This window comes from Centrocercus urophasianus, unplaced genomic scaffold (genome assembly GCF_019232065.1).
Source record: "Centrocercus urophasianus isolate 14NV4802_14NV808 unplaced genomic scaffold, USGS_Curo_1.0 seq_23, whole genome shotgun sequence".
NCBI classification, from domain to species: Eukaryota; Metazoa; Chordata; class Aves; order Galliformes; family Phasianidae; genus Centrocercus; species Centrocercus urophasianus.
The window spans coordinates 8,688,122-8,710,156 of NW_024884789.1; the positions used below are offsets into that span (position 1 = coordinate 8,688,122).

General features: G+C 38.9%; 2 protein-coding genes across 9 annotated transcripts in view; one reads left to right on the forward strand and one right to left on the reverse strand.

Moving 5' to 3' along the window:
* Positions 1 to 3,650, forward strand: part of HDGFL3 (HDGF like 3) — a 37,141-nt gene extending 33,491 nt beyond the window's left edge. Inside the window, exon 6 of the mRNA XM_042824027.1 lies at positions 264 to 3,650. Coding sequence (XP_042679961.1) covers positions 264 to 269 — 6 coding nt within the window. The 3' untranslated portion in view covers positions 270 to 3,650. The remainder of the gene's footprint in view (positions 1 to 263) is intronic.
* On the reverse strand, positions 2,788 to 22,035 carry TM6SF1 (transmembrane 6 superfamily member 1). 8 transcript variants are annotated; one of them, XM_042824019.1, is made up of 11 exons: positions 21,906 to 22,033; positions 20,142 to 20,245; positions 19,077 to 19,174; positions 18,023 to 18,126; positions 17,081 to 17,163; positions 15,981 to 16,102; positions 11,524 to 11,628; positions 9,398 to 9,490; positions 8,303 to 8,422; positions 5,141 to 5,229; positions 3,080 to 3,166 (listed from the first exon to the last, which is right to left on the reverse strand). In XM_042824019.1, the coding sequence occupies exons 1-10, from the start codon at positions 21,995 to 21,997 to the stop codon at positions 5,173 to 5,175; spliced, it is 978 nt and encodes a 325-aa protein (XP_042679953.1). In that variant the 5' UTR covers positions 21,998 to 22,033; the 3' UTR covers positions 3,080 to 3,166; positions 5,141 to 5,172. The 8 variants fall into 8 exon arrangements, with proteins under 8 accessions (XP_042679952.1, XP_042679955.1, XP_042679958.1 ...); XM_042824018.1 differs by lacking the exon at positions 5,141 to 5,229 and having other exon boundaries at positions 2,788 to 3,166; positions 21,906 to 22,032; XM_042824021.1 differs by lacking the exons at positions 5,141 to 5,229; positions 21,906 to 22,033 and adding an exon at positions 19,611 to 19,708 and having other exon boundaries at positions 2,788 to 3,166; positions 20,142 to 20,229.

Genomic DNA, 22,035 nt, shown 5'->3' on the forward strand with positions numbered 1-22,035 from the left:
GCTCATTTGAATAAAGCCCTGAATGTTTGAACTGTGCTCTTCAATGTTTTGTGGTGGTCTGTTGGGTTGATGAAACATATGCAGTTTTCTCCTGGAAAAAAAAAAATTGCCAAAAATTTCATTTGAAGAGACCAAGCAGCTGTTTGTGCCGGCAGCTCTGAAATGTAGCAATAAGGCATTAATTATATCAGGTTTGTTAGAGCAAGCTTTTTTGTACATAAAATGTGATTTTTTTTTTTTCTTTCTCTCTTTCTCTCTTTCAGACTTAACCAACATAATGACTGCTGAATATTAAGGGAAAACACAAGAAGGTTACATGTTTGGTTGTCTAATATTCTTGGATTTGATATGAGTCATCACATCTGTTCATTAGTATCATCAACAGCATCCCAGTTTGTATGCACATTATTCACATTCCTATCTGTTGTGTTTGCAGAAATGACATTTTACCCTTTTTTCTAAGGGTTGCGTTTCGATTTTCATATTATCTGGTTGCATGAAGTTGCCCTTTCCCAGTGGCTGAGGTTTATGAAGATGCCGCGTACTTGAACATGTTTTAGATCCCTTTTCTAAACAGAAAAGGTGTAACTCCAGATTATATCATTCTATATCAGCATTTTTTTTAAACACAAGTAAATCTTGGCAAAGAGTCCCTTCCATACAACGCTACAGTATTTTCCACCCACAGACATTAGTTTAAATTTCCCTATGGCCATGCTTTCTTGGGTTTTGATCCGTTTACAACATGAAAGAAAAAATCTTTTTGCGTTGAGATCACCACCAAGTTCAATAATGTAATACAATACCTTTCCTTCCTAGAAGTACCTAGCTAGTTATACTCTTAATACTTCTCAAAATCATGATGTAATGTACACTATCTGACTTAGTTCCTATATGTGAAGTTAGTGAAAGTCTTTTTGTGTTTCTTTAGATTAATACAAGGATTTTTTCCAATGCCAACACAATTTGAGATCATTCATTTGGATGCTTTCCACTTTTAAGCTTACTGTGATATAGAACCCTATGGGAAACCAAAAGAAAACATCGATTTTAATTAATGAAAGGCTTAAAAAGGATGCTGTCATTCTGGCTTTTTTTTCCTTTTGGAAATAGAACTAGACTAGTAAGTAAGCATTCCAAATCCATTATTCTGTGTACATTATTGTTGCTATTGTGATAATAGAGATTTTTATTTATTTTTATGCCAGCTTTTATTGTGAAAACATATTTAGTCTGGTTTTATCAATCCTTGTTATGCTTGTCCTTGGAACATCTTTTGCGTATTCAAGGTTTGTAGTTGACGAGTTTACTGTAAAAAACTAAAAAAAAAAAAAAAAAAACCCACAACAAAAAAACAAAAAACGAAACAAAAAGAAAACAAAAAAATGTATTGTTTTTACAGAATAAATTTATTGGAATGTGTATTGGGAGTAAGGTTTGAGGTTGTAAGCAACTAAGTTAGCGTCATATTTGGCTTCATACGTGTAATAATGTGAGGTATTAATGTAAGTCAAGTATTAAAGCAAAACATTCTGTTAACATGAGTTGACCATAATAGATACAAGTGCAGGTGAGATCTTTATTTTTTCTGTACTTTGCCTTTTCTGGATAACAGGAGGTTATTAAATTCACCTTGAATGTATTCAAAGTTTCTTTAAAAACATTAGAAGTGACATTAGAGGTGCAAATGTCTGTGAGACATCGCGTTGTTGCAGCCCAACAGCTCAGGGCTTGTTTTCTTGGGAGGACGGGGTTGGAGCTGTCCCAGATTCGAGCGCACGTGGAAGGATTCCACACCAGGGAGGTTGGGTGCTTGAAGGAAACCATTGCTTAAGTTCCCTTTTACCGAGAAGCACTGACAAAGATGTGCTGTGGTTTTTGGGCCTGCCCTGTGGTCAGAGGTATGAAACCATGGGTTCTGTCTTCTGAGCGCTGCTACCAACCACGCCTCAGTGTTTCACTGCGGAGCGTGAACGCATGACTTTCCTGCTGCTCTGAAAGTCCCCTTGTGTAGAGTGCAACATGCATGCGCATGAGCTGATGCTTTCCTGTTACTGATCAGGTTCAAAAAGAAAACTGAAATTCTCCAAGTCAAAACACCCAAAATTCAACATCCCCAAAATAAAGTGTGTGCAGTTAAAATGTATCAGCCAATTTCATCTGCAAGAGAGGCACTAAATATCCTGCTTGAAGTATCAGTAGCGATTGCAAGCAGAAACCTAAACAGACCAAGCAAGGTCTCTGTATATGCTGCTACTTGTTTATGGCCATCAGCAAAAGGAGCTGCACAGGGTAACGCTTCAGCAGAACCCTCCTCTTGGAAAGTGCATGTTAGTGTGGAAGGGCTGCTGCTCAAGGCAGGGAGCACTCCATGTCCAGCTCAGAAACACAAGTGAGCACATGCTTAACTTCAAGCAGATGAGTAGTCCTTGCAGAAGTGAATCCTTGAAAGTATTAAGAAAACTATACGACTTGCATAGCATAAATGGAGTCATACCATCACAGTGGATTGCTTCTTGAAAGATTTCTTGGGGTTTTTAACAAGCTGACCCACGAGACATTACTTTTTGACAAATAAAACATGTGCATGTTACAGAGTTATGTATGTTAATTTCCGACACTTGAAAATCTTGACCTTCACATTCTGTAGTAAGTTTGTATAGGGATTGCTAACTGATATTCTTCAGTGTGTGGACGCAGAACACTGCCACTGTTATTATTTAATTCCATGCAATATTTTAAAAATGAACCATATATGAAGTACGAACTGTGCTTGGAGTCAAAATGTTGAGAAGTGATATTGAAAGCAGTTATCTTTATTTTCCCTTTTTGAGTCAGGTGAACAAACAAGGCCATGCATCTCCACACAGCTGTGCAATCTGGCACACCTCATTTGGGTTCTGTCCGAGCAAGTTCCATTACATCCAAACCCAATTACATACACAGCCAAAAAGAGGAGCTGAAAACAGTTGTGCTATTCTGTTTTTTCTTCTTCTTTCACCTTCATAAAAAACTCGGGCTTGTGGACACACCTGTAAGCCAGCAGCTGGGGAAGAATCCCATACATTATGTTCAATATCAGAAAAAACTGTTTTGCTTCTTCAGGGACTCTGTAGATGTAAGGAGTTCGGGCATGAAGAGAAGCACCAATATGGGAAAACTGAGCCTGTGGTGTGTATATAATGTGCATATTGGGGAAAAAAGAAAAAAAGAAGGTAAAGTTTATGAACATTTTGGAAATGTTTGGACAGCATATTCCGCATACAAGTATGCATCTCCTGTGACAATTTCCCTTTTATTCCTCAATTATCCTTCATATGTTTGTATGGCAGTGAACTAAGGTCATTCATAACTCAGTATAGAGAAGAAAGGGAGCTATCGGTGTCATAGCAGGGGGTGATTTTGTGGACACAGCACTGATCTTTACATTAGGTATAGGATTTCACCCTCAGTTATGGATGATTATTCATGCACCAGGCTCTGTAATCCTTCCCCAGGCAAACAGCCACCAAGCCGTGCATCGCTGCCCGGTGCTGCGCTGGGTGTCAGCCCAGAGGCGGGGGTGGGGCCTGCAGCCACCTACCATCGTGTTTGGCATCAGCGATCAGCAGTCAGACATTCTAAATAAAGTCAGAGAATAAAATCTGGAAGCCGTGTTAGTTTCTGTTCCGTTGTTTTTTGTTTCGGTTTTTGTTGTTTTTTGTTTGTTTTTAATTTAATCTTATAGATTCAAACCCCAGAACTCCTGGTGATTTCAGAAAATATTGGTAAAGTTGGCCTTGGGTCTGGGGGCAGTTCTGAAGCATAGGTTAAATTCACACGGAAGGTTATAAGCAAAGGCAAGCTTGTTGAGCTGGAGCATATTTTTAGCATAAACAAACACTTAAAGATAGAAGTGTCAGAGTAGTTACTGTCTTTTGTCTCCATCTGTTACCTGCTATTTCAAGCAACAGCTTGAAGTTCATGTTAACTATCGTGTGTCCAATCTTATTTAATTACTTTGTAGTGAGTGAGATCTGAGGAGATGAACATCAATTTAATCCTAAGCAGAGCGGGAGAAAGGGACAGCAGGATTTTAGTAGTGCAGAGGAGTACATGATGGCCAAATGGCACCTCTACCTGGGCTTCTGCAGGAGTTGTTTTGGACTCACAAAGGACTGATTCTGTCCGTGGTTGTTAGCAAAGCAGGAAGTGAAACAGTGCAGGTGCTTTAATACACATCTCTCTGGCAAAGGGTTGGACTGAGAACGTACATCAAAACAGAAAAGAAACCTGGATTTCAGGAGATTATAACCACCTCCACGTAAGAGGGAGCACTGATCTAGCAAACCAGTGGCAAGAAATAGGGCAATCAAAGAAATCAAGTGCACACTTCAGCAGAGTGCTGGCTAGTATGTTTCTGTAAATAACTTTTACACAGTAAACAGATGTTGAGGGGCACACTATCAGCAGCTTGTTTCTGTCAGCTGGATAATTCAGTCACCTCTTGCTGCCTGTTTGTTCTCAGCTGTCTCAGATGAGAGCTGCCTTTGGCACCTGTGTGCACGTGCTCAGATACCTGCTGCCTCTCCTCACATTGGGAACCTTTCTGCAGGCAGTGAAGAATCAGGAGCAGATACCATTCATTATATAAGGTAATGGTTTGCAAAGAAAATATGCAATCACGACCATTGGGCTTTGTGTAAGAGGTTTGGTGCTGTCTGATGTTCACCTAAAGCTTTCCAGGGCATCTCAGAACTGCTTAGGGGGAACAAGACGTTAAGCTATGTGCCTCTTGCAAGGATCTCCTGTCTCCAGAAGCGGCCCAACTATGTGTAACAGTGAGTTCACAAACTTGGCAGAAGGAGCTGTAACTCCTCAAACCCCTAGGATACCTTAGAACATCTTAGCCTTACTGTGTGATTTGTGTCTCTTACAAGAGCTGGAGCACATTGGTGAGCTTTCACTGTTATAGAAAATTGAAACATTTGTCTGCTTTTTTTTTCTCTTTGTAACCCATGAAGATTTTCACTAGCTAGTGAATGCACTATATGATTATTATTTATTAGACTTGTTTTGTCTGTGTAATGCTTTTTTCTCTGCATTACCAAGGAAGCCATTGAGGTCTGTTAAAGTCAATTTTTTTTCAAGTTTGATTTACCTTCATGTAGACTGTGTTAGGCTTTTAATCTTCTATCTTTCCATGACCGTACTCAGCTTCTGTTTTTCTGGTTGGTTTGGGTTTTTAGTCTTGGTGGGAGGAGGAAAGAGAATGCTTTAAAGCAGGTCTCTCATTTGCCAGTAGCCTAATCGTGCTCTGACTTCAAGTGCCCAATCCATGTTCTTTAGAAAGGTAAGAGCTGTTAGTCATTCCAGATCACTGTGCCAGTTGTGCACTAGGCTGGTATTTCAGTAAGTGAGGACAACCTTGAGTCTGCTGTGATCATATCTTCCCAGTGAATAAACCAATCCTTGGTGCTTTCTGCCACTGAACCTTCAAGTGGAGAATTTTGAGAATCAGAACTTGGCTGAGAAATCAACCAGATAATGTGCTACAGGTTAACTTCTCAGGTAGCCTCTTCTGTTTAATAAACATGTGGCCTTTGTTAAACTTGGAGCCTTGACAGTGTGCTGGTGGGGCCATTCCACAATCACTGGAAGAAGACTGGTGCTGGGTTTGGCACTGCTCAGTGTGACAGCTGTAATTTACATTTCCTGCTACACATTAGTCTCCTTGTCAGTATGAAGTAGTTTGGGTTTTTTACAATATTTTTTGTCTGTAGCGTTACTGTAGTTGTTGGGTTTTGTTACCCTGCAGACAAGAAAGTCCTCCAGCCAGGGGAAAAGAGCCTGGAGAAAGGTTCCTTCTAATACAGATTAAAATCAAATAAAAAAATTATAACAGATTTTGGAAGGGATTGGATCAGATCTTATGTACCTAAGGAAAGTCATCAAATGGAATGGGGAGAGAGTAACCTAGAAAAATATGTTCCTTTGCTTTAGTTCTCCTGCAGATCTGAGACACTGCAGAAAGAAGTCACCAAAAACTGCAGAATTGAGGAGAGCAGATCTATGGAGGAGTAAAGAAAAACTTTCTATATTTTGGACAGTATAGAGAAATAGGCTGCAAAAAACTGGTGAGACAGTTGGTACCCACTGGTTGTGGGCAGCAGGGGTATGGCTCTTAAATTGCTTCACATGTAGCTCACTTGCGTAGGTGAACACCAGTTTTTTCAAGTTCACGGAGAGCATGCAAAGTGTAATAATCAAAGCTCTGGTACTGTGGTGCTTTGACATTTAAAGAGCTCTTCCTTCGACTTCACAATGTTTAAGAGTTACAACCTGTTCTTGAAATCTGAATGTCAGGAACAACCATTTAACTGAGAGCGATGTGTAATTCTGAAGCAATAAATACAGAGAGGAATGGTTATTTTTGTGTGTGAAAGGGCAGGCACTTTGAGAGGGTCTTCATTTGGATGCATCATGTGGCATTTTGAGACTTGTTTTTTTTTGCAAAAAGTATATATTTCCTAATGATAGGAATAAAAACAACTGAGATGCCGACATCTGACATCTGTAGGAGCAGTGTTCGTTCCTGGGGTCAATGCCCCATTTCTGTCACTAGTTGTTTACCTTTTTTTTGGACCTTTGCTCATAACTGAAGGCAAAATCCAATTCAGTACTGCATTTTGATCATCAGTTGCAAGTTTTTTAACCTAAGGCAAACCCGAAAATGTGTTGTATCCCTCCGAGTAACAAAAAAACCCTCTAGAAAGGTGCCTTTGGTCCATTATGTCAAATTTTTCTTCCTCAGTTGCTCAAAGTTCACAAAGTCAAATCAAGTAAATCTTTTTCTGTTGTGTGATGACTGAAATTCATTCTGCTGTGCATTGCAGTTAGAAGTACAAAAAAACCCAAATATCCCAAAGGAAATGTGGGAGTGTACAGCAACATAAGTTCCCTTTATCAATTGGATTTTGTCAACCCATGAAGTTTTGTACATAGCACAAGCTTCAAAGATTAAAATGGGAAATTCTGAGTAAAAAATACCACTTCAGAAAGATTTCTTTTAAAAAACAAAACCAGATCCCCTCCAGTCTGAGGGTCTGAGTTTGTAGGTAGGTTTGTGACATTCAGCATACTTTGACTTCTGGTTTATTTCACAAAGGGCTCAATAATCACTGAAGAAGCAGTTCTTAACCTGCCAGCTTGAGGAATTCATGAAACCTGAGCAATCTGTCAGTAGAGAAATGTTCCCAATGCTGCCTTGCTTACGTTAGCTAGCTTGTGCTTTTTTTAGGTTAGACTGTGCCAAACACAGTTGTATATTTTTTTACACCTTTTGGATAATATATTTGTCAGATTCTGTTTTGATACAATTTGGTGATTCAAGATCATCTATAAATTGTTGGATAAAAAAGTCATTCTCTGTGATACCAGCTGACAAATGGAAAGTAAGCTGTCACTCCCTCCATCCTGAGTGGGCAGTTAAGCTGGACTGCAGTTTGTACCCATGAATGTTATCTCTGCAACAGGGAACAAAGTGTTGGTTTGTGTTTGTCTAATAACAGTACTTGATTTACCCTTACTGCTGTGTCTCAATGTTTTCATTATTGTTAAAGCACTGAGTGCATATTTTCCTGTGTTGTCTGGATACTCAGAATACATTTCCTGCATACAGTACAAATTATTTGTCGTTGTCTCAGCTGTGAATGTTTATCTGTATGGCATGATAGGTAGTTTATTACTGCTTATCAGTTTCTTTTTCTTTTGGTCAGTCTTACAGCCACCGGCACTAAGAGCTTTTAAGAGAACCCAAACAATGAGTTCAGTATGATCACTAGCATGCCTTTGGCAACAGGAGTGTGTCTTAATGTCACTGTCTGTTCACTGTGACTAGTAGCTCCTTGTTCCACTTGTGCTTTTCAAACCACTGATCTGGCATATCATACATATTATGGGAACATTGTTACTGTTTTGTTGGAGCTGTATGTTTTTTCACATGACCCACTGCTGGCACTTTGGGACAGGTTTCTTTCATAGTCTCAGCTAAAGAATGCATGGCACTCAATAAGGTTTGCATTTTCCCGATTGAATGATTCAGTAGAAAGAGAAAAGTCTACCAAGGCAAGAAAGCAGTCAAATATAAAATAAGCTTGAGTCTCCATTCCCTCAAGTTAGTTTTACACAGATACGAAAGATGATCTGTGTTAATATGGCATAAAACCGACATGGCTAGGTCAAGCCCTGCTCTCCTTACATATTCCATAGTTCTCTACTTATTAACTAGTAATTCAAGAGTGAATATTTTATGGAGAAATACCTGAGCTAGTCCTCCAGCATGTATAAGGGTTAAATCAGGCATCCAGGAACAACCAGGCACCAGTAGGCCATACAAAGCAATCACGTAGTATGGCACGGAGTAGAACATATATGCCAGCATCTGCATTTTAAACACAAATATTAGTTCCTTTGCAATACGAGGGAGGTGCATTAAAAGTTAGCCAGCTGTTGACTGTAGAATTGAGATTATTCAAAACTTTGTATCTAAAACCTCTTTGAGAAAAGAGGATGCTGTTGACTGGATCCATACACCCCCAGGCCCCAACCAGTATCAATGGCTGTTGTCTCTTTACCTGATCCAAATCCTCTTTATCGCAGGACATGTTTTCCCTCATCATACTGCTTGCCATCCTGAGACCATGCCAATAAGCATGGCTTGTCCTAACTCACCATCCAGTACATCCACTGGATGCTATTCAGAGTCCATTTCTCAAGCTCCATAGTGCTTTCTGTTTTGGAGTGTGAAATATGTTGAAGTGTGAAATGTATTGACTATACTGAATACCCCTTTTTCCAGAAAGTATAGGTCACTGAATGGTGAGTCTTCTTATCACTTCAGGACCTGTCCTTATAAGCAGCAGACAGGGTCGCAAAAGAATGGCAACTTTGCAAATATTACAAAACTGAAGCAAATGTGCATTTAAATAGGTTTGGTAGGAGGCATCGTGGTTGAAGGAGCATGTCATTGGTGACAGAAGCACAACATGAGCTTAAGGAACCTAGTTCTGCACCTCTTTTTGCTCCGTTATTCCAGACTGAAGGTCTGCTTTGTCCATCTAAGAGAATAATGATTATAAAAAGCACGCGGATCTATCTCATGAAATATATTTTAAAAAGCCTGAGTAATTAGGATGTGTAACTCCAGGTAACAGATCTGAATCAAGGTTAAGTTTATCACAATGAAGAACTGGTATCCTGGCAGGCTGTTTAGTAGGAAATACAAAATACCGTTTAACTTGCCATAAACAAATACTTTCCTTCTTGATCTTGTCATCTGTGTAACCCGTGGCGTCATCTTTGTGCCAGGTAACAAATCACTTCGTAACAATGTATGCTTTCACAGTCAATGCTTTACCTGAAGCTTAGGATAGGCAGCAGGATCTTTTATATAAGGCTCGTGCAGTTGAATATATAGCCGGCAGAGTTCAGCAGGGCAATCCAGAGCAATCTAAGAAGAATTTTTAAAACTTCCCGTGAACAAAGGACTTTCTCTACACCTGTTACCAGCCCTAAGGCTCTAGGAGTGGGCTGAAGTACTGCTTCCTATGAGACTTGCTTAGCATCTGTTCCAAAGGTGATTCCTTTAATCATCAATTTAAAAAGGGGAAACAAAAAAAAGCCTGAAATGCAGTCTCCTCTCATGCTGCTCAGGGAGGTGCTGAGGAAATGCTCACAGCATACTTGAAAAATTTTGGCTGGAAGAGAATTCAATCACTTGGCTGTGCTAGTAAAAAATATAACAATTACTGATTTGGTCTGACAGCCAGACTTTAATCCCAGTGAATGGGCTTTTGAATGGAAAATTGCTCAAGGAGTGTGAGGAAACTTCCGGTTAAGCACTCAAGTTTAGGATAGCAAGCTACAGGTGTAGTCCAAGAAAAGATTTGCAATGTGGCAAAGTAGCAGTGGAGAGCAATGCAGATTCCAAAGACAAGTGTAAATTAAAAACAACAATAATGATTTTTAAAGGGAGTAGCAGAGAGAAGTGGATTTTACATTCCTGTAGAGCGAACAAAGTTCCCAATAAACAAGATCCAGTTCCACAAGGAATGACTTCTCACAGGATCCTTAAAACACCTTCTACAAAAAAATAACTATTCTAAAAGGAGTAAGCAATCTCTATCAAGAGCTGCCTCAGTAAGACTTGCAGCAAGGCATTATTAACACGTAGTTACCAGCAGGGCTAAACGTGACTTTTGCACAACCAAATATTATGTGTATTTGTTGTGTGACTTTGGCAAGAAATAGGAAGATTTACAAGAAATGGATATTCCTCCCTGTTCTTTTCCAATATGAGCATCCAAGAAGGTCTGGGTGTGTTCTAATATATTATATTTCTGAGCACTTTCATAAAATCATGGCTACTGCAGCTACATGGAGATGTTTGGTGGATCTCTGTATGTAGAAGAAAGGCCAGTAAGCTGTTCCTGTTTTGGTTATGTAAAACTATATGGAAATGACCACATACTATAAAGAAAAAATAAAAAATCAGCAAGTTATTCCTCATAGGAAATGAAGTGGGACTACAGACTAAAGTTAGATGCTAGAGCATGAGAGAATACTTCCCACAGCAAAACTGTAGGTGAAATAGCAGATCAGCCAGCACGAGTAGCGCTCTGAAATAGCGTTGTACATAAGAAATGAAGCGATCTGCAACAAGTTAAAAGGGAGGGAAAAAGGGGGGGGGGTTGTGAGGCAAGTTTTTGGAGAAACAGCAGAAGATGAGTGTAATTGAGGAGCAGAACTACAGCAGGGCAATCTGCAGTAGGTCTAAGATGCATAAACATCTGAACTTTGAGACTGGATGATACACAAATTCCTTTCTGCTTACGACAGAAGGCGTTTTCTTTACTAACAACTGGATTGACCTACTACTGAATTTATCTACTTCAACAAGCATTTTCAACATTGACTCATTCCCTCTGAAATTTTAATTCAATCAAGTGTGCTTAAAACAAACACAAAGACCAAATCATATTTGGTAAGTAGAAACAGCGTAAGTTTTTTTTTGTTTGGGGGTTCAGTGTTTTGGGAGTTTTTTGTGTTTTTTTTCTCTTCAACATAGTATAAATTAATTTTGTTTCCTATATAATTTCAATGAAGTATCTGTTTATAAAAACAGAGACTTAATTTAGTTGGCTTACCTCAATGTTCTTGAACATAAATGCAACTCTAAATCACTCAAAACAATTTTGTTCCATTGATCTGCACCTGGGATGCTATGTACTCCCGAAATTGTGTGCAATTTCTTCTGAAAAACACACTTTACATATGGTAAAATGGAGAAACAAAGAACCAATAATTATCCTAAATTTCAGTTTATGTGTCTAAGGCCTATTCCAATCTTGATAATGAAGGAATTTTCCTTGACTGAAATGTACACATTTTTTCCACACAGTTGCGAAAATATCTTTTAGAAAAACAAGTTTAACATTTTGACTGAAAAGGAAAGGCTGTAATATTGAAATATCTTCAACTTACCATGCCCCTGAATATGCAAAACCCCGCTGCCAGAACGAGATACGCAGCTAACATTAAATCCATTGGTCGCCTTAAGAGTCCTTTCTTCTGAACTTCCTGAACCACCTGCAATGCACAACACGTTTAATACATCCCAGCTCTGCCTGACATGTAATTAGCTCCAGATCATTCACTACAAGAAGGTTCCAGCTGTGAAACATTGTGATAGAAGCAGTTCACAGTTGTTACCTTATTTTTCCACTAATTTCAGGGACTGAAAGATTTCTGCATGTGAAAAGGAGATCTTGGACTTGACAGCGTGCAGTCAGGAAAACTAGTCTGAATAAACTCTAGAAATGGATGGATCCAACTGAAGCCATTTGAATATGGATTAGTTAACTTTCAAAGCAACTTAAATAATGGTACTTTAACCCTGAACTCACATCAATCTTTAAAGCAGTATTACAAACTTCCTTTAAAGTTGCATCTATTGTTAATTTAAATGTAGAAAAGCTTTAGAAGCGTTGGTTTATTATCTCAAACATTCGAAACTGAATCTAAGGACTGTTTGGAGGGACAGCAAAATGAGAGCTCATCTCATCAGTGACAGTGAATGCTTATTTTCAGCAGCCTGTGACGCTACAGAAATTAAAGGAACATGGATAAAAGAAAAACATTTCTGTGGTCTATGCTGAGATCAGTGAACAAATATTATATCCAAATACATAATGCAGAAATAGCTTCAGAGCAGGATCCCCTATAGCCCACCATGTGTGCCTGTAAGAGCTGATGGCTCTGTGTTACCAAAAGCTGTTTGGAAATCTAACCAGGAGGATGACATGGAGGAACAAGAGTGACTGCTTGGCCTACTTGGTAGAACATATTAGACTCATGGAAACCATTCTGGGTACAGTTTCAGCACTGCGTATTGACGGACAACGTGGTAAGCACATCAGAGTATCTTTGTAGTTCAGGGGGAGAACTTCCCCATTTATATGTGTTAGTCATTTCCTCTTCCTTTTTATTTGCCATGTGTTGGCATGCACACAGCAAAAAGAAAAATCTGATCTCCTTCCTGTCTTATACTTGTGGAATTGTCTCCAAAAGCACAAAACAATAATTAGGATGTAGAGGCACAGTTAAAAGCACTCGAGATTACAATAAAAGCCCTAAAGAAGGAGAACTAATTTGCAAGCTCAGTTCCTGGGCAAGGACTGTAAGATCTGCACTGTAGTTTAACAAAAATAAGGCCATTTGATACTCAAGCTCTAAGAAAGGGACGGCCTATTTATTTTATTTTATTTTTTAATATTTTTCATGAAAAAAAACCTGTTGCTTTGCAGTATTTGAAGAACTTTTATAAATGTTGCTGCGCTTAAACACATGCAAATAATGTATGTATATTCTAACATTTATTCGAGAGAGAGACAAAGACTTCCCAGGGCTGTCGAGCTAAATCATTATCGGATATAAACTACCACATGGACGTTCCACTTAGACTAAGTATGAAGCATACACGCATTTCCATATATATTTATATGCATCACTCCCTCATGTCAAAAGGTACGTTACTGAATGTATATGTTCACTGTGATCACAAAACTACAACAAATTTTGGTGCAGTACTAGTTTGTGAAATGGCCAAGGTGCAGAAATGAATGCACCTTTTTTTTCTATGTCTACACTAAGCAAAATAGAAATGAAAAGCTTAAGAAGGGGAAAAGATGCACTTTACTGTCAGAGCTAAGCTGCACAGTAACTTTGCCCTATGCTTCTTTTTACACAGAAGAGTCACATCAGCATGTGCTGAAATGAATGAGGCACTAAGCACGTCGGCCTGGCAGAGATAACCTGCTACAGGTCTCCTACTTACTGCAAACAAAACTGACCTCTGCACGGGTCCTGCCAACACTGCTGTTTCTTTTGTGTGGTGAGGAAATGTGCAGGCACATGGAGCATTTTCTCTCACATCCAGGAAAAGGAATTTTCCATAACCTCTGAGGGGCTCCTTGCATGCTCAGATTTAAGGAACAGGAATAATCTTATGAGCTGTCTGTAGAAGTCAGACCCTCCAGAATTCATGTACAAACCTGACTTTATGTGTTTTAATTTTGTAAATGAATTTTAAATTACATTAACCTGTTTCCTGAGCTGATACACTTAGAGATAACCTGCTGGGCTTTGTAAAAAAGCGTGGCACAGTTTGCTTTGATTCTAAGTGAGGGCATAATTCTTCTCCTTTTCTATGCACCACTTCTATTAAAAAACACCCAACATTTGATTATCTCCTTGAGTTTTGTTGCTTTGCTTTTATTTGGGTTTTATTTATTAATTCATTTGTTTAACTTAATGGTTTATCCTAGCCTTATAGCAATGAGTATTTTGGCCCCAGAATTGCATCTGTTGCTTCCATGTAAGTTCTTCTCCATATTTGCTCTATCACACTTAAAGTCATTATTAAAGTTTCTATCTAAACCTACACTGACTGCATGATAGCTGAAGCTGTTCAATCTTTCAGCTAATTGTAATTGATCTTTTGAAAGATCCTATTTCCAGGATTTACAATGATTATTTAAACTGATTAGCAGTAGCATTATACACAATTATTTCCTGGAAACAATACTCACTTTAGAGCTGAGAAAGTTTTATTAAAATAATAGCAATTTTGTTATGGCTTGAAGGTATTTTAAATTATACTGTTAATGGACCGAGACACAAATTTCCAGTTGTAATCCTTGGATACAGAGGATAAAATAGCTGTGAACAGAAAACGAGTTCTGAAAACGAAGTGGCTGGGCAAGGCTTGATGGCCCTGGTGAAAGGAATGAAGACTTTTTTTTTATGGTCTTCTAAGGAAAGGAAGTTCAGCTTCCCAAGAAAGGACTCACTTACAAGTGCACCGTCAAACTTTCAGCTCACAGGCTTCTAATTCAGTCTCTTTTTGAAAGAAAATTTAGAAAGTGAGTTTCCCTGGCATATGTACCAGTACCAAATCTAAGTAAGTGGTTGAACTCCTTGTGAGCGCTGGAGGCGTGGCTGTATTTCAGCAAATAAACAACCCATCACATATTTACTACTACAGCAATTTCTGCACTGTTTTCTTTGCTGGGAAAACAAACCGAAACCTTCACCAATTCTTCATGCAAAGAATGTTCTCACTAATACATTCAACAAAAGTCAATGCTACATTTAACTACACTTAACTACTTCTAACAGATAAGCTTCTGGCTGATAATTACTGACAAGCTTAAGTAAATCAGCTCAGACTTCCACAATATGGGACGTGGTTTCCTGCAAGATCATACGGGAGAGTAGAAGGGAGTTTGGCACATACACTTTCCCTGATTTTTACCTTTAAGAAGGATGTGCCCCAAAAGCGAGGCACAGCCCATAGCTTATCTTCAAACTTCAGGAGATACGAAAGTCTGTCTATGCTCCTCTTCCTCACCTAAGATTCATCATGTGTGGATGGATGGCTGAATGTTCTCTTTCATACATTTCTGGAATATTTTTCAGTGCGTCATCTGCTGTTATTCTATTCCCTAGAATGTGCTCCTATTCTCCTCCTGTTAGCTCCTGTTAGCTATGGAATAGTAATTCTTTTCAGCTGTGTCTTTATTTTCAGCTATAGAATGAAGCTGACAGGGACTTGAGAGCTCTTGAGATGCAAAAATATTACTTGGTTATATTACAATATATTACATTGTATTATATTTACATTATATTTATTGCTGTGGCAATAAACTGGCTTGCAAATGGCAACAAAGAGTTAAATGTCTGTTCAATGCATTGTATTACAGGGTTGTTTTATTTTGTTTGTTTTTAGTAAGACAGTGCATAAGCCATTATTCCATTTTTTTATTGCTCAGTTATATTATTACAGACTAGCTATTAAATTCAATGGCAACAGCCTAACCAGCTTGTAAGTAAAGATGATTTTTACAATCTTCTTTGAAAACGTAAAGTGTAGAAACAATTAGTGAGTAATAATTGAACAATTAATATTACCTTTACAATCTAATATTGCAGAATACACACACATACATGCACAAAAAGGAAGGAAATGTTTAAATTACATAAAGTCTGTAAGTCTTCTACGGAAGAATATTTTTCTGTAGAAGGTCTCTAAGGATTTTGTGGCACCTTATGACATTGGTATATTTTAATGTTTCCATCAGTTGAGGAATTGAAACAGTCAAAAGCTGAATAAATAGAGGGAAGTAACAACATTACCTTTAAAAATGAGTCCTTTGCTTTAAACATGAGAGAATTTTGCTATTCCTTTATCCCACCTTAATGATATGTTCTTGTAGTACAGGTATATTTACAGTGTCTACACAGCCTGGCAGCAATTGTCGTAACAGTGAACAATTATAAAGCATTCCTCTGCCACAGAGGGGCCTGGAAAACTCCATACAGACAATAGGCATATTTGAGTTTTTCTAACAGTAACCAACACTTAAATACAATAATATTACCTTGACTGGAGTATCAGGAGTTGCTGAAGGTTGATTATAAATTCGGAACCCAGCCCATATGGGAAGGCAAATATATGGTACACTCAAGAAAAAAGCAGGACACACTTTTGTTCCGTATTTTCCTGTTAGAACAAAATGATCATAAGGTACTTGAAAAATCTGTAAGCTGTGCTGAATACTAAGTATCTAATATCAAACCGGAAGCAGCTATGGTAGTGTAGACATAAAACACTGGAAGCTGCTGTGAAAGCAAAGCAGATCTTGAAAATCTGGTACTCAACAGTGCCAGGCACAGTGAGACTGAACCTATCAGCCAGGAAGGCATGTCAGAAATGAGAGAAATCGTCCTTTTTTGGAGAGGACAAGAAACCACATCAGTGACTCTGTGCTAGGTAATCCTACAGGAATGGAGGGCTGTGAACTCTCCTGTGGAACTTACTTCAGATAGAGACTATGCTTTGGAGAAGGAAAAAAAAAGGAAAAAAAAAAGAAATTTACCTATTTTTTAAGATCCGGTATTTTGTGGTTTTTCAACATCCTGAAAGTGGGGACACTTTAAGGCACCATGCGCCAGAAGGACATTATGTGAATACTTAAATTACAATTCTAATCTCTAGCAGTTATGCAATGATTTATCTTAATCAAAAAATGTTCAATTTATTTTGAAAATTGAATAACCTCCAGATTTCATTTTGTTAAAGGTGATCTGGATGACCCTAATGCTGCTTGAAAGTCATAATATTAATTAGTAATTCTCTGCAAAATAAGTTTGATATTATTTACTTGGAGACAAGTACTGTATCCCTGCTAAAATTAAACCTAATTTGGATGAAATCTTATGGGCATAGCAAAATACAATACTTTTATTTTTCCTTGAGAATGTGAATCAAAACAATTTCTTTTCATATTTCATATTTAAATTTTGAAATATTCTGTCTCTGTTATTGATAGTCCTAAAATTTGTCTTTCACTTCATTATAAACAGGAAGACTTGGAAGACTTAGATTTAAGACTTTGACTGCAGCAAAACAGAAATAACCTATTGCTGAATTTTGAAAACGTTTCACAGGAGAAATTTAGTTAAATAATTACATCCTTACCCACAATGTTTCCAGGCATAAAGACAATGATGCTCATGAAAATGGAGCCCAACCAGTAAAGGCCAATGGTTCTATAGCTTTGTCTGTTAAAAATAAAAAATAAAAAATGTATAAATACAAAAACAACATTTTTGCACTATCCCTAAAAATCCACTACCCCCAAATCATCTTCAAATGTTATGATTGGTGTGGTTGTGTCCTAGTAAGCAAATATTTAAGATCTGCACCACAAGACAGCATTGGATTCTTGTTTCGAGGTGGGAATTTAGAATACTACACTCCTGTCTGAGCAGGCTATTGCATGAATAGTACAGGATCTGCTCATACTTAGTTGTCTGTCATTATGTTTCACTCATCTGAAGGCTGACTGTGTGATTTTGCATGTCGTATGTACGCAAATATGATAAAATAATAATTATTTATTAATTAACTGAATTCCAGTGTTGCTCCTATTGCCAGTGTGTGTACATTAGCCTCTGGATTCAAGAGTTTATCTTCTCAAACCTTCTTCAACAGAAATAAAGAAAAGAACTTGTAGAAAGGGCTGCTGCCTGCTAAGCAAGTGATTCTCTCCAAAATGGAGAGAGTGCATCATAATGCTAAACTATACAGTACTCTAACTGTTAATATGCTAATGGGGGCAACATATCTCATAGTTTTAATGTGTGTTCTTTTGCTTTTAACTAGCATAAAGCACACAGATGGACTGTTCTCAGGGTGAAGGAGAGAAACCATAGATCAATGGATTTGTTGGTCTTACAAAGCTGAGAGAAAAGACAACTTGAAGAGGGTACAGTTCCTGAAAGTAATGACGTTTCAGTAGTGTTGCTTTAGCCTATGACATGAAACAGTCCTGAAAGAACAATCTAAATGCTACATAGAAAAGAAAGCCCTTCGTGGGTTAAATGCAAGCAAAGTATTACACAAATCAGAATGACTTACTCCCAAGCAATAGCTGCCACCATCAAAAGATACATCAGATAATGAGCAGAGCCATCCCAATAGCAGATCACATGGCCATACGCAGTGTTCAGATATGGTTCACCCTAGGGAAAAGTTGTTTTAAAAATCATGCAATGATTCAAGAAAGAATAATCAATTAATAAAGAACAGCAGGAAACGATTTGATAAAAGTAACTGATGATCATACAGTTCAGCAGTACACTTTTCGACTGTTAATAAAGATGTTTCCAAGCACAAACCTGATTTAGTAAGGATCAAATGTAATGAAATCGGTTCTATGGTTACAGGACAGAGTGCAAGATGAAGGGAAATCTCCTGCATGTGATCATCATCACTGCTCTGCTATATTGCCGTATTTCAGTGTTAAAAGAAACAAAACGAAGCCACATTGAACAAGTAACAAAGATACATCTGTCAACCTAGAGATCTACAGCAGTGCTGGACGTGTTAATGATGCCAACAGGTAACTTTGTAGGCCCCAACTCGTTCCACACTAAAGCTCATGGAATCTTTTCAGTGACTTCAGTGACTTTGAGAGCAAGATCTTACTGAGCTATTTTTGGTGGATGTTGCTAATCAGCAGCCAACAGATTCTGCTGAGTAGGTGTTTGGCACCATCGTTTTGTTAACTCTACTTCAATTCCAAGTATGAAAGGAACTGGGCAAAAGCAAAGGAACGGTATTATTTCCTTCTTGGTAAAACGTTTAGATATGGCAGCACCCATCCACCCCATGTGTTGACTATGGTTTTCAGCAACTGTTTTCCATCCATATAATGACCATACAAGTTAATACAGAACAGTATTACTTTAATTAAATAAGGTTGGAGTTGAAAGGGATGTTAATTTTCCAAATGAGTCAGTGATTTCAAGTCAATGACAGTTTTGCCAATAACAACAATTGAACAGGTCAGTGACCAAATTTAAGAAGGTCCTGTTGAACATGTAAGAGGCTGTTTTTCTGTGGCAAATACTGGAACAAGTTACTCACAGTGAAGATTTTATTTGTATTTGTAAGCCAAGCGGTCCTTTACCTCTCTCAAGTAATGAGTCATGAATCCATCAATAATTCCATCTTGTTCCAGCCCAATTATTAGATTCACTACACTGGTAAAGGCAAATACAGCATAAACTGTAAGAAGACAGAAGAAAATAAATTAAAAATAAATAAATAAAAATAAAATTTAGAAATGTATAAAGACTTGAAATCATGCAGTCACCTCACAATCTAATAAACACAGTCAAGCAGAGATCTACTGAACTATACATGTCTATTTTGAGTCACGGATATTTAACATACATATGATGCGACAATTTCACATCATTTTTCACATAGTTTCACATAGTTTTTCAATAGTTAGTAACTCAGGAAGTTCTTAGAAGGTTTTTCAAAGGAATGTGAAATCCCATGGAGCTGTAGGCACAGCCCCCATGAATCTCCGTGGAAAAATCAGCATATCCAGAAGGCCAAGTATGCTTTCAAAGATCTTAGTCATAAAGTGACCTTGATTGTCGCTACCTCCTGAAAAGGGATAGGACAAAAAAAAAAAAAAGAAAATGTAACTTGCCATTTTTGAAGGAGAATGCCATTAGCACATTAGCATTAGCCCCTGCAGTCCATGGGAGACCTATCCAGCAAGGCCGAGTGGCATTCAGAGTCGCTCATCTGAGACAGAAAACTTACTTATGTTAGGCTTTTTATTTCCTTTGACATCTGTGGGAATTGAGAGTTCTCAACCTCAAAACACTGCAGGACAGATGCCTACAAGTTGTAATAAGGAGGAAGACAGAGGATAAATACACAAAGTTTATGTGCTGCTTCAGCTACAGTCCAATGTTGCAAAATTTTCAGCTTAGAAAAAAATAGGCCAGCCAAAGACACAGCTGCAGCGTTTTTGCTCCAAGGTAATCTAAAAGTAAGGTTTCCTTTCAGAAAGTAATCGATATCTCCATGCTTTGATGGCAAAGTGTAAAAATAGAAATGTATAGAATGAGTTCCGAAGCCACGGTTAAATTTTAAAGCTGAAACAATCACTATATATTATCCTTCACAAAAATCAATACGTTCTGAATTTAGCTCCCATGTTAACAGGACATACCATAAAACAGCGGATCTTTTGGTGGTTTTCTTTTGACAAGAACACGAGCCAACAAAGCAATAAAAACCAGAACCAGTAATCCAACTGCAACAATTGACCAGGAACTGTAAAAGAGAAGTGGGGGTTAAAAGAAAAACAGGAAAAGGGGCAGAACTACATTTATTCAGTTTTTTTTATCAGCTGTTCTCAAACGACAGGCCCACTCTCACGTGTACATACTCTTAAAGTAATTGTTTTTAATACAGAAAAGATTGTTCTAAAAGTCCATTTCATAGACTGTCATAGGGTTCATTTTGTAGTTTTGCATGATTTATGGGCCTGTCTTTTTACATGTGATTATCTAAAAAAAGAAAATACAAAAATAGATAGATAAACAAAATGTCCAGTAGTCAAGATTTGTCTGACTAAAATCAGTTTCCATACTGCTGTCTGCAAAAATAAATAGAAATGATGGAAAATGCAAAGGCCAATGAGACATGAAAGTCATGAATGCAGAGATTTCAAGGCCAAAAATAGGATCATTAAGGACATTAAGTCTGACCTCAGCAATCATTTACCTAACCTAGAAACTACGTATTTACAAGTAAAGCACATTAGTTTTGCAGGCTAAGAGCAGCAGTGTGGAGCACCTGTGATGGATCTAATTTCCAGTTTTGGAAGTGCTACGGAAGAGCCCTCAGTCCCCATAAAGCAGCACTGCTTGAGGTGATGCAGGAATGCAGGAATCAGCTCTTTGGCAGTAACACAGGTGGGCTCTGCAGGGCAGAGCTTTCCTCTGAGATACTGGGGGCTCTAATGCTGCTGTGTGAGCTGTTTGTAGAAAGGAGTACCAAAATCTTCAGCAGAAACCCTAGGAAAAGGTGCATTAAGAAAATGTGTTTGTGGTTTAAATCCCTGTATGTGCAATTGATTCTGTGAAGACTCTCTTCTCAGTCCTCAGTTTTGTGCTTGTGCACAGAGGAGAAAAAAATAAAAAGAGGGAAAAGTTAGGTAAACTCCAGAAGCACCAGCTAAGAAATATTTGGCATGTGATTATATACAGAGTGCCACTATGTGTGTCCAGAAAACAGTGTATAAGCAAACAGTGCTGACTGTGGTGACTTCAGCCTTAATGAAGCTTCATTTTAAATCACTGAAAAGAAGTGCAAGATAACCATTTTGGAATATACACCCGGATGCTTCCTGAGCCGTGGTGGGTGCTCCCAGCCTGCTGGCTTGCTTCATGGCTTCAGTCTTCTGCCGCTCCGCTCCACCAGTGATGGATTTCTTCATGCCATTACAGCCGCTACTACCACAACAACTCTGTGCTGTGGTTTATCAATTTGAAACAAACATTGGCACCGTATCACATAAGTCAGCACTTCTCCAGCAGCGAGAAACCAAGAGAAATAACTAGGTTATGAGCCAGGAGGAGGCAAATGAGGAAGGAACGGAGGCAGCAAAGCCTTACAAACACGGGGCAGATATCCGTGCAGTGCAGCAAAGTAGCAAAACACGCGTGGCTGTGTGCTCAGCAGGATGCCGGGCTGCGCCCGCTGCCGTCCCTCGAGGGGGCGCCGTGCTGCGGGGCCGCTCGCATCGCTCCCGGGACGGCTCTGTCCCCGCTCTGCCCTCGCTCCGCCGGCCCGGCCCGCTCAGTCCCGCGGCCGCAGCCGCCCTCTCTCCCCGTGCCGCCGCTAAAAATACCCTCCGGGCTGCCCCTCGCCTCGGCTCCCCTCACCTCAGCCTCCCGCTTCCCCTCCCGCCCTCCGCCGCCCGCCTCACCTGCCGCCGGCCGCCAGGCAGTTGAAGAGGTACGTGACGGGGATGGCGGTGAGGGAGAGGACGAAGACACCGGTGGCCGCCGAGGCGCTCATCCCGCGGCGAGAGGCGGCGGCCGCTCAGCGAGAGCCGC